At 37.3% G+C, this 13,036-nt stretch overlaps 3 protein-coding genes across 3 annotated transcripts; 2 read left to right on the top strand and 1 right to left on the bottom strand.

Moving 5' to 3' along the window:
• On the top strand, window positions 1-3,398 carry LOC110801836 (zinc finger A20 and AN1 domain-containing stress-associated protein 8). The gene is made up of 2 exons (XM_022007247.2): window positions 1-198; window positions 2,477-3,398. Exon 2 carries the CDS (start codon window positions 2,487-2,489, stop codon window positions 3,066-3,068), a length of 582 nt encoding a protein of 193 aa, XP_021862939.1. The 5' UTR covers window positions 1-198; window positions 2,477-2,486; the 3' UTR covers window positions 3,069-3,398.
• Window positions 3,399-6,801: 3,403 nt separating this feature from the next.
• LOC110800854 (uncharacterized) lies at window positions 6,802-9,736 on the bottom strand. The gene is made up of 2 exons (XM_022006183.2): window positions 9,581-9,736; window positions 6,802-7,571 (listed from the first exon to the last, which is right to left on the bottom strand). Exon 2 carries the CDS (start codon window positions 7,562-7,564, stop codon window positions 7,007-7,009), a length of 558 nt encoding a protein of 185 aa, XP_021861875.1. The 5' UTR covers window positions 7,565-7,571; window positions 9,581-9,736; the 3' UTR covers window positions 6,802-7,006.
• Window positions 9,737-11,340: 1,604 nt separating this feature from the next.
• LOC110800865 (60S ribosomal protein L27-3) lies at window positions 11,341-11,987 on the top strand. Its single transcript, XM_022006193.2, has one exon. It carries the CDS (start codon window positions 11,430-11,432, stop codon window positions 11,835-11,837), a length of 408 nt encoding a protein of 135 aa, XP_021861885.1. The 5' UTR covers window positions 11,341-11,429; the 3' UTR covers window positions 11,838-11,987.
• Window positions 11,988-13,036: the final 1,049 nt, after the last annotated feature.

Raw genomic sequence — 13,036 nt, 5'->3', positions numbered from 1 at the left:
TTCGTTGGCGGAGAGAGAACGTCTCTTTATTAGGAAGACAAAAGAAAAAGGGAGGAGAGAGAGAGAAAGAAAGAAACAGAGAAATTGCGAGAAGAGTTCGTCCTCTTTAAACAATTCAATTATAACTCCCCATTTTCTCCATTTATTTCTCTCTCTCTTCTTCTTCTCCCTTTTAGCGATCTCTTCGCCCTTCTCCAGGTTAGTTTTTTGGATTAATTAGCTCTAAATCTCGTTTTAATTCAGACAAGTTTCATGTTCGAATTTGATTTTGTTTTTTTAGTGGGATTTTTTTGATTTTTTGATCGTGTTGTGAATCATTTTTGATGATTTGCTGTTGGGTGTTTGATGAGTTGAGATTTTGGGGCTCATTTTAATTCAAATAAATTGCATGTTCCAATTTAATTTAACTTTTTAGTGGGATTTTTTTTTGAATTTTTGTTTGTGTTCTGAATCATTTTGATGATTTATTGGGTGTTTGATGAGTTGGGATTTTTGGGGGAATTAATCTCATTTTAATTCAAACTAATTTCATGTTCCAATTTAATTTATTTTTAGTGGGATTTTTTTTTTTTTGAATTTATGTTTGTAGTTCTGAATCATTTTGATGATTTATTGGGTGTTTGATGAGCTGGGATTTTCGGGGGAATTAAAGGGTTAATTAATTAGGAATTCGATTGAATTTTGTCTAGGTGGGGTTTCGAATTTTTATGATTTTTTGATGTGGGGTGAATTCATTTCTCCTAAACTAGGGTTTTCGAATAGCTTATTTGAGATGGGTGTTGTAGATTCAGCTCCAGAAATTGAATTATTCAGTTTCTTCTGTATGATTTGTTGAATTATTGAGGAAATATGAAAACTTTATAGGTAGAAGATTGGGGGGGTTGAATATGAACATGCGTCATGTTTACATTTCCCCTTTTGCTTTTTTTGATTAGGTGCAAAGTTTCATTAATTAGGCATCTATTAATTTCATATGTATTGGTTGGTTATGTATCGTTTTCATTTGACGTGACCTCTGTTTGTATTTTAGCTGATATTTGCTCTTATTCTGGGTTATGTGGCATTAATCTCATGTTCTTGCTATTGTTGAAACATCATTTGATAGCAGCATGAAATAGCATTCCTCAAATTAGAGTATGAACACTTGGACGTCGTGTATTATATGTTAAATTATGTGACTTCTAATGTTGAAATGAATTGATTCATTTCCTGAAATGTTAAATTATGTGACCTCTGTTTGTATTTTAGCTGATATTTTTAGCTGATATCTGCTCTTATTCTGGGTTATGTGGGCATTAATCCATGTTCTTGTTAGTGTTGAATTATCATTTGATAGCAGCATGAAAGTGCATTCCTCAAATTAGGGTATGAACACTTGGACGTCGTGTATATGTTAAATTATGTGACTTCTAATGTTCTAGTGAAGAATTCGGATGTCCTGTATTCTCTTACACTATATGCTTGTATGTTCATAACGCCCTGTCTCTTGCGCTTTGAGCTGTTAGAGGTAGAGGGGGTGGTGTTTGTGGTATTCTTATGTAGTGTTGTGGTTGGAAATTTAGTCGTATTTGTACTTCTTGAGAACATCCGTTAGCTGAGGTTCTCTTGCGCTTTGAGCTGTTAGAGGTGGAGGGGTGGTGTTTGTGGTATTCTTATGTAGTCTTGGGGTTGAAAACTTAGAGCATGTTTGGTATGGATTCAGGAAAGGAAATGGATTGGAAACATTTAAGAAAGAGAAATGGTAATTTTAAGTGTTACAATTATTTGTTGTTTGGTATAGTCAAGGAAAGCAATCTCTTGTATAGTGATTGAATGGATTGGAAACATTTAAGAAAGAGAAATGGTAATTTTAAGTGTTACAATTATTTGTTGTTTGGTATACTCAAGGAAAGCAATCTCTTGTATAGTGATTGAGGAGGGTAACACTTTGTTACCTCAAGGTTAGCAATGGTAACAAATTGGTGGTAATGGTTATCCTTCGGAAATGGAATGTGTTATCCATCTCTCATACCAAACAATAGGTAATTAAATTAGTTAATTGATTCCGTTTCCAACACTTGAAAAATGCTATACCAACATGCTCTTAGTCATATTCGTACTACTTGAGAACATCCGTCAGCTGAGGGCTTTTCGACTCATTTATGCATCAAACATGCAGTTTTTCGACTCATTTTTCAGCATTTGTGCTTTTGATGGTCTATTTGGGCTGAGTCATGTATCAAGTGTTTGGCAAGTTTTTTTGCGATTAAGTGGTTTTGTTTTTTGGTTTCTGGTTCGTGTAGAACCATGCATGCTGCAAGATGCCAGATTATGCAGTTGGTAAAGCATCTTGGGTACAAACCCGTCTGCAGCTATCAGCTGTTTGTTGTGCGTAAAAAAGAAATGGATGCATTCATAATTTGTGTACTCTTAAATCTTAATCAATGCATAATTATGCAACTCTTAATCTATTTTTTTGTTTGTTTTTTTGCTTTAGAGCTTAGGAAATGGATCATGACGAGACTGGATGCCAAGCTGCTCCCGAAGGTCCAATCTTGTGCATCAATAACTGTGGATTCTTCGGGAGTGTTGCCACAATGAACATGTGCTCGAAATGCTACAAAGATGCGGTTCTCAAACAAGAGCAAGCTAAACTCGCCGCATCATCAATTGAAAACATAGTGAACGGTAACGGTGGTTCATCATCATCAAGCTGCAACAACAACAACAACAACAAGGAACCAATTGTTGTTGAAACATCAGTGGATTTACAGCAACAGCAAGTCAAACCAATAGAACTGAAAGTTATATCAAGCCCAAACAAGGCCCAAGTCGTTGCACCACCCGAGTCGGTGGTGGAGGAGAGTGGAGATAACACCACCAAGCCCAAACAAGGCCCGAGTCGTTGCACCAGTTGCAAGAAACGGGTAGGGTTGACGGGTTTCAATTGCCGGTGCGGTAACCTTTTCTGTGCCACACATCGGTACTCGGACAAACACGAGTGCCCCTTTGACTACCGCACCGCAGCTCGTGATGCCATAGCGAAAGCTAACCCGGTTATCAAGGCTGAAAAACTCGATAAAATCTAAGGTCGGTGTTTATAGGTGTGAAGTGAAGTTCGAGCATTGGAAAAAAAAAACACGATGCATCCTTTTCTCCATATTAATCAAGAAGGTGGTGTTCCTTTACACAAATTGGGGAAATGGTGAGTTTAGGATGGCTTTGCAGCTTCAAGTTATTCTCTGTTTGTGATTGCCTTAAAAGTTAAAATGTTGTTGGGTTCCAATTAATCTATCTATATCTCCTTCTACCTGTGCTGGTTTGATGGACAATTCTCTTAAATTAGCTTTGTAATGTGTCCTTTCTGGCTGGAAAAAAAATGGCATTACGAGTAGTTTATGTGAAAATTATTTGTGTTATTCTAAGATGTCTGCTTAGAGCATATTACATGCACCCAGGTGTGCGGCCTATCCTCTCAATTTTCTCCCTACATGTGAAGAGAAAATGTTGTGGGGACCACCAATGCGCATAAAAATTCCCTTGGTTGCGCCGAATAATTTTCAATGTCTGCTTGATTCCGTAAACTAGCATTTCGCAATTCGCGCTTCATCTATGAAAAACTCGAACAATGAAAAACTTGAACAGGCAATGCGTAGCCTTCGTATGTGGTTCGATTTTGAGTTGCAAATATATAGATGTATGGTTCAAGTAGATAACGAGGTGGCTCGTTAGTTCTACTTAGGTCATAAGAATAAGGATTATCCAAATACAATTTATAACTGAAATAAGCTTTAATAATTGTATATAGTTTTGTTTAATCCAGATGAGTTTGGACAAGATCTGTTCAGATAAAAAGTAAGTGAAAATTAGGTGAACATAAATGCTGACAATTTTTTTGGGTAATGGACTTCTTATATTCACTTGATATGCCATTAAACATCTCTTATAAAGCTGCAACATATTTATGTAGGCAAGCTGTCTTCTTCACAATGTAGCTTTCTGTAAATTGGGGCAAATAGCCTGAAGATAGAGTTTCTATACTATACTTGCTAATCTCTCTTATGAGTTATGACATGACATAACTAGATCCAAATCTATCACAATTGTAGTTTTCCAATCGGACGAGTATGAACCTGAATTCAACATGAAAATATCTTGTATCGCGTGCATGATTTGCTAGATTTCGAGACATAATCTGAAGTTGACATGAAAAACTAACTCGAGAATAAACCCTTTTTGAACCGCTAACCCTACTTATGGCCGCTTTCTGGTACAACTAGATCCAAACCCATCACAATGTACAGAGTAGTTCTTTTGTCAATCTGACCGAGTATATGAACATTTTACAACCCAAATTCAACATGAAATATCGTGTACCGCATATGATTTGATAGATTTCGAGCATGATATGAAATCAACACGAAAAAACTAACTCGAAAACAAACCCTTGTTGAACTGATAACTCCATTTATGGCTGCCTTATGATACAACTAGATCCAAACCCATCAAAATGCAGTTCTTTTTTCAATTCGACCGAGTATATGAACATTTTATAAACCGAATTCAACATGAATATCTTGTACCGTGTATGATTTGATAGATTTCGTGCACAATCTAAAACCGGCATGAAAAACTAATTAAAAAACAAACCCTCATTTAACTGACATCCCTGATTTATAGCCGCCTTATGATAAAACTAGATCCAAACCCATTACAATGTAGTTTTTTTCAATCCAACCGAGTAAATGAACATTTTATAACCCGAATTCAACATGAAATATCTCGTATCGCGTATGATTTGATAGATCTCGAGCACAATCTGACATCAGACATGAAAAACCAACTCGAAAACAAACCCTTATTGGACTAAGTATATGAACATTGTATAAAACCCGAATTCAACATGAAATATCTTGTGATTCCGAGCATAATCTGAAATCAGACATGAAAAACCAACTCGAAAACAAACCCTACTTGTGGGTGCTTTTGGTGAATGTCTGTGTTCAGAGGTAACCTCTTCTTCATACATCTAACTGGATTATGGGGAAGACAGGTTGTTGGCTACACAATTTGTCAGGATATTGTTGGATTTTCTTTCTTTTTTCCTGGATTAATGGTCAGACCATAAACTTTCTTATCAGTCATTAGAATTTTACTGTTTGAGGGAGAAGGTTGACAGCTGCAATTGATATGAAGTATGAACATACCATGTGCATTCATCAACTGAATATGGGGATGGGGGGGCATGATTTTGTCCATACCATGTTTCATGGGCAAGAAGAAGTGTTCTTTCTACTCATACAACCATTAATTTCTCGGCGAAATGATCGAGAAATGAGCAAGAAATAGTCATATACGGAGTATTACAGTAGTTGTTTGGTTGACATAAATTTACGCAGGAAGTATAATAATTCTTACTTGGGAGTCATAGGTTAACAGAAACACACAGATTATGGGAAGTTTGATTGTTATGTAGTCAGCCAAACACTTATCTACAGTTCCACACTCGCCGAAAAGAGAAACTTCGGAGTAAAGAGGGCAGTGGGCCCTGGACGGGCCTTACAGAAAAGACACGGCCAGACACGAGTACGAATTCATACGCCGTGGGCTGAGCGCAAGCAGCATTTTTTTGTGAAAAGGCACACAGCAAGGTCCGACGCAACAAAACACGTGAATTGAGTGAAATTAGGCTAAAGCATGATGGTCCGGTACGAGGGACATGTGCGTGGGTTTGGGATGTGCCTGGGCCGTACTTTTGAAAGTTTCAGCCCCAGCCTGTACCAAAGTGGGCTTTGCGTGGTCCAGGCCCGTTCAAGCCCAAAGCATGTGGCCCATTCTGAAGCACAACCCGACCCGCGCCACATCCATCTTTTACTCCTGATGTTAACTTTCTGTGTGCTACCAAATGGTCCAAATGATCACTGTAGTAGTTTCTCACTGTAGAATGTTGTAGTATGCTTACAGTTTGCTAATTCCATAATGCAAACTCCTTAGTCCTTCCTATAATTTACCACAGAATTTCTACCTCTTATCAACTAATAGTACTCAAACATCTTCATTCATACCAATCTTGCAAAACCATCACCAAAATTTCACAACTAAATAGTTTTCTCAATCTTCCATCTATATAAGTATATAACTCTCTTCTCCATCACCTAATTTGTTCTCCACTCTTCCCCGTTCATCCTATAATCTACCACAGAATTTCATATCTCTTATCGACTATGAACTCATACATCTTCGTTCATACCAATCTTGCAAAACCACCAAAATTTCACATCAACAAATCCTAAAAACAATAAAGGATGGAGTAATCAAGGCCTAAGAGTATATGAAAGTTCATAACTGGTTCATTTTGCTAAGAAGCACTAATATCATGCAATATGCATAAAATGCATTCCAATGTACTACATAAACAAGCTGGCTATTTGGCTAAACCTCGTGACAAAGGGGATCCTAATTACTACTAAAACCCTAGATCAATCTAACCAACTGATTAGCTTATACGAGGAGAAAGGCATTGAAGTATTGAACACAGTAAGAAATGCTCAAACAGCAGCTATAATGAGTTATAAACACAAATGGTGCTGTTGTTTCATTCAAAACTCACTTGCTTGATATATATAACAAGATTTTAACACTGAGATCAATGTAAGGACCTGAACAATAGCTCTAGAAAACTTATACGGAGTAATCAACAAGAAACCACAAATTCATGAACTAAAAACAAAAGCATGCCCGGCAAAATCCATATTCCAAAAGACATTAGCTTGTGAAATAGTTGTATCACAGAATAAAAAGGAATGATAGCTAGTGTAATCATGTTAGATTAACTGGGAAAAGTATATTGGTTTCAAAATTTGCGGCAAGTTCAAGGAAACTACAAGTTTCTAAGCTCATGCTCATACATTATTCATAGTTTCATACATTCTATCTCTATTTCCTCTTAAAAAGGGTCTGTTGTAATTCAGAACCTTGTTCTAGCAAAAAGTTTAAATCAAATCAAAAGAGATTCAACAGCATAAAATCAGATGGAAATTCCACTAGATTCAGCTTCAAGATACTTACAGATTCTCTCCATAACCTCTCTGCCTTTGGCACTGTTCTGCAAGAACTTATCAACACATCGTTGTTCCACCTTCTCCGCCATCGAAGCAAGGGCTGACAAAGGCTTGATCCTGATGCTAGTCTCTTGTCTGCAAAGAGTCCATGCAGAAGGATTATCCGGGTGTGGATCATACCGTATTTTCTCCTCGACTTCAACATACTTTTGCAGACTAACATTCCGAGTAGTAAGTTGCATTGACCGTGTTTGACCATCAACGACTGTAGATTCGACACAATGACAGATGTCTTGACCAACCATCTTTCGAACAAACCATGGTCCTGGAGCGTGGATCGTGATTGCCCTAGTGGTGTACAGCTTCCCGGATTCGGGTTCTAGCTTCCTGTTCAAGGTGTCAACTTCAAGGATGTGAGAGAGAGTGTTTGTGTTTTCTGGATCAGCAAATTTGCGCCAAGATGCAGCTGTCACTCTCTCCCATGGATGCTGGTAAACATGCTCTTGTTTGTAGGCCTTCACCATCACGCCCCTGTGAGCAGATCAAAACTAAAATAAGAAACAATTTGATATGTGTAAAGGAATAATCCATTAAAATAAAAAGATGAAGCACAGAAGACCACAAGCAGATTGATAATGCAATAAGCGAGATTTAGTTAATCCCTAATTTGGTTACAATTTGTGGGTGAAACTCACACATGCAGTTCGAGAGGACTACATCTACTATGAGCATTGCAATCTCATACAAATTGACATATAAGAATACAACAATAGCTTTTTATCTTCTTGCTCAAGGATCCATGCCTGCTATAAGCGAGCAACGCAAAGGAGAATGTAAACTCCTACAAATCCCAGTGGAACTACTAAATGGACATTTATCCTACCTAAACCCGAAACAATTTGATGTGTGTCTCAGTAATATCCTGTATATGCAATCAAAGAGGTATCAACAAAGAAATAATCCATCAAAATAAAAGAAGATGAAGCACAGAAGAACACAGGCAGATTGAGAATGCAATAAAGGAATCTTAGTTAATCCCTAATTTGTCTACAATATGTTGGTGAAACTCACACATGCAGTTCGGGAGGACTACATCTACTATGAGCATTGCAATCTCATATAAACTGACATATAAGAAAGCAACAATAGCTTTGTATCTTCTTGCTCAAGGATCCATGGCTGCTACAAGCGAGCAACGTAAAAGGAGATTCTAAATTCCTACAAATACCAATGGAACTAAATGGACAATTATGCCTACCTAAACCCAAAACAATTTGATGTGTGTTTCAGTAATATCCTGTATACGCAATCCAAGAGGTATCAACAAAGAAATAATCCATCAAAATAAAAATGAAGCACAGAAGACCACAAGCAGATTGAGAATGCAATAAGTGAACTTAGTTAATCCCTAATTTTGTCTACAATTTGTGGGTGAAACTCACACATGCAGTTTGGGAGGACTACATCTACTATGTGCATTGCAATCTCATACAAACTGACATATAAGAAAGCAACAATAGCTTTGTATCTTCTTGCTCAAGGATCCATGGCTGCTATAAGCGAGCAAGGCAAAGGAGAATGTAAATTCCTACAAATACCAATCGAACTAAATGGACAATTGTGCCTAACTAAACCCGAAACTTTAAAAAAATCAGGGTTTACCAAATTAAACACAAAACCCAGGGCGATAAAGTGTTGAAGATCTTAAGAATATGAACTTAACCAACTATTCACGGCCAATTCAACATAATCAATAATACCATACACTCACAAACATATACTACCTCGTAAATTAGGCTAATTAATAGCATCAAATCATGATACATATCGCCAAATAATGATAAAGTTTCCACCTAACTAAGATCAAGAAATCAATAGACAGTAAAATTCTCTTAGTGACTGATCCATGAAACTAAACATAAAAGGTTAATCCCAGCAATTCTTTCATTTTCCCTTCTCCAACCATAATCTTTTAGTGAATTGTTAATTGAATCCTGACTTTCCGAAAGCGAGCTCGAATATTCAAGCTCGGGGCCAGCTTGAGCTTGAACAAATAAGCTCAAAGTCAGCTCAGGTGACTAGGAAAAACCCCATTTGATTTCCCCTTTTTGTTATTAATCAAGGTTTTCTGAAAAACCACGACTTTCTTATAATCATCTTCAAAATTGGACAAAAGTAACACAAAGAAGCTGAATCAAAAGTCCTCAAGCTAATCTGTCAATCATCTAATCGATCCTATGAAAAACCCTAACTTGGGAAACCTCCACCGCATCAACCACCGCAAAACAATTACATAAACCCTAACCCCTCAATCGACGGCGAAATTAGACCGCACACTTCACAATTCCAGCTCCCAAATCAATCCAGCAAGTATAAAATCAAAGAATCGTGGAAATTTAATGATCATATATATTCAAATGATAGGAAAATTCAACAAACACAAATGGAAAATGGAAAATGGAAAATGGAAAATGACATTGTTCTGAAACATACAAGATCATAAAATTAATCGTTTTAATAAAAAGCTAAATTAAACTGACCTTGTGAGATTAGGGAAGATGAAGAGGTCTGGGGTGGTGGTCGGTGGCGGAGCTGAATTTCTTTCTGTGCTTCAAAGTTCAAACCCAGAATTGATTAACCGTTTTTTGTTTCTTGCCCAATAATACTTTTATTTTGTTGGGTTCAAGTGGCACATTTTTAACTAATCTTTTAATTAATTAATTAATTAATTAATTACCTTCAAAAAAAAAAAAACTAATTAATTAGCTTCATAAAAACAAATGGAATTAGCATGGTAAGTGGGACTCCATATAAATTGAAGAAAAATTATGTCATTAGTTTGTACATCGTGTTTGAAATAGTTTCAGAGATTTCATCGATCGTAGAGAGACCCTTTACCATTCTGTACAAATGGGTTGTAGTAATAGTAGTTTTGTTGTTATTTGGGATTATTTCAGTTGTTGTAGTTGAAGACTTGAGGCGTAGATGTGCTATTAACCTTATTTGGTGTTCAATTAAGGTATGTGGTTTGAATTTTTCATAACAAACATGGTTGAAAATCCCAAATCTTGATTCAAATGTTAGTTGTACACCCTTCCTTGGTGTGGAGTGAGAGTTAGCAATTCGCATTCGTTTGTCTCGTGAACTGAATGTTGGCAAAGCATATTATTCCATCTTTATATATTCGTGTCAGTATTTATAAACTACGGGTTAAGAAGCTAAATAAATGAAAGTTAAAAAGAAAATTCCATGTATAATGGGTATTACATTAGCAAGAATTAAAGCTAAAACATCTTATGGTCGGGTCTCAACTATTGGTATAACAATCACACTTCCTGTACCTAAAAACTGACTTGATTTAGTGGCCTTTTTAAAAAAGCGTCAATGCGAGTAAAAAAAACATCTCTCGATTAAGCTTCATGCTTAAAAATAAAATTTTGCTTATGGCTTTTTGCGTGTGTGTGGTAGGGGGGGGGGGTATGATCTTGGTTTTCACGTTGCTTATGTGTTGTTAATTGATGGCGGAGGTGGTAACCATTGGTAGGTCAAGTTAGGTGATCAATCTCCAGTGGCGGTCGAGTAATTTACGTGACCAGAAACAACACATTTAAGGATCAAGGTGGGTAGGGTTGCGGTTGTCGTTTCAAATGAGGTGTGTATGTGGTTGAGTGAGTCATAGTGGTTTAGGTTCAACCGTTTAAATGTGCATTTTTTTCTAATTTAGGTGTGTCCTATAGAGTTGGGGAGTTATTGCGTAGTTGGTTGAGCTATTTTAGATTTAACATTCATGACATTTCGTAATAGTATTACTTAGCAATTTTAATGAGTTAGGTTAGGCCACACTAATACATCATGCGAAGACATACAAGAAGTTCTACACGAGTCAAGACTAAGGGCTGTCAAATAAGAACATTGGTCGGTTACAGATTGGGTCTAATAGCCTTGTGTCCACAGATTAAACGCACAAGGTTTTTTATCCGAGTCACTTCGATTTTGAACAGAGTTGTCAAAAACTGACCCGATCCAACCGATTTCTGACAAAAATCGAAATGAAAAGTTCACACTTCAATCCACATAAGCACAATAGCCTCGTACAACTACATTATCTGATTATTCCCGAACCGATTACATCCGACCAATAACCGCCCGCTTACTCGATTTGACACCCCTAATTTTGAGTCAAGACTAGTGGATTAGTGATCCAAGCTTGTTGGGCCGTTTTCGATATATGGGCCGATCAAGTAATCCAGCCCAATTCATTAAAAACCCTAAAATCACACCACAATATCAACACCCATTTCCCCAATTCCTCGTCTACAATTTCCACCGCCGTCCCTTTAGAGGAGAGAGAGAGAGAAAGAAACCCTAACCTCCAAAAAAAACCCTAAAATGGTGAAGTTTCTGAAACCAGGGAAGGCGGTGATCGTCCTACAAGGGCGTTACGCAGGGCGGAAGGCGGTGATCGTCCGCAACTTCGACGAAGGAAACCGTGAACGACAATACGGACACTGCCTTGTCGCCGGAATCAACAAGTACCCCAAGAAGGTGATCCGAAAAGACTCAGCCAAGAAGCAGGCGAAGAAATCGAGAGTCAAATGCTTCGTCAAGGTCGTCAATTACAACCACATCATGCCCACTCGTTACACTCTTGATGTTGATCTCAAGGATGTCGTCACCACTGACGTATTGACATCGAGGGACAAGAAGGTTACTGCTGCTAAGGAGGCCAAGGCTAGGTTCGAGGAGAGGTTCAAGACTGGTAAAAACCGTTGGTTCTTCTCTAAACTCAGGTTTTGAGTGACGGTATTTCAGATTTATTTAGTAGATTTTGATTTTTGTATTGGAAACAAAGCTAGGGTTTTGAGGATTGGGTCTAATTTTGTTGATGAATATTGTGCTGAATTTTGATATATTATGTTATGATGAACCCATTTTAAGAGTTTCTAATTTTGTGTTTTCTGTTGTTGATTTATCTATTTGTTGTTGAAGATGCTTATCCAGATATTGTAGTGTCAATTACAAATCTCTTTACACTTTGTATGAGGTTGTTAGTGTGGGAATGTGTTCATTTGGCTCGTTGGGAGTTGGAGCTCTTATCCCCTAGTCCTGGAATCAAACTTAGTACTTTAGTAGTGGATTGGATCGTATTTTTGTTTATACTAGTACGTTAGTACCAGTATTTGTGGAAATTTTCGTTCTATGATGTTTTGATTGTGGGAATATGTGCTATGATGTTGTCATTGTCGGAATTTGTTCATTTAGCTTGTTGAGAGTTGGAGCTCATATCCTCTAGTCCTGGAAATGCACTTAATAGTGGGCTGGATTATATTTTTGTTTATATTTAGCAATATGTGTTGCCAGTATGTGTGGAACTTAGTGTGCTATGATGTTTTCATTGTGAGAATTTGTTCATTTAGCTTGTTGAGAGTTGGAACTCATATCCCCTAGTCCTGGAAATGCACTTAGTAGTGGATTGGATCACATTTTTGTTTATATTCAGCAGTATGTGTTGCTATTATGTGTCGAACTTTGTGTGCTTAATAGTTTTGTGCAAGTGCGCTAGCAGCCCTTAGTTTAGAACATTAGATGATGAATTGGTTGTGTTCTAGTAGCCTTTGGTTTTAGACCAGCAGATGATGATGAACATTAGAACACCAGGGGAGTTTTTTATGATGATTTGTGTGCTTACTAGTTGTTCACTTACCAGTGCACTAGTAGCCTTTGACTTAGAACATTAGATGAGATTTGGCTGTGTTCTCATTAGAGGACTGTTTTTTCATGATATGATACTTGCTCACTAAGACACAAAATCACATAGGATGTTTTTATGCCTGATATGTTCTGTATATCCGTATTATATTGCCAACGTGGTTCTTTCCTCCTCCTCTATAGAACTCCCAGTTCCATGCTCTGTTGTCTTGTGTTTTCAGTTGATGTTCCTCTCGAAGATGCAGTGGTTTGGTTTGTGTTCTTGGTGTTCATTGACCGGTCTACTT

The sequence above is a fragment of the Spinacia oleracea genome, chromosome 4 (assembly GCF_020520425.1).
Source record: "Spinacia oleracea cultivar Varoflay chromosome 4, BTI_SOV_V1, whole genome shotgun sequence".
Taxonomy (NCBI): Eukaryota; Viridiplantae; Streptophyta; class Magnoliopsida; order Caryophyllales; family Amaranthaceae; genus Spinacia; species Spinacia oleracea.
The sequence above is the reverse complement of the archived record's forward strand: the minus strand, read 5'-3'. Positions and strand labels throughout refer to the sequence as shown.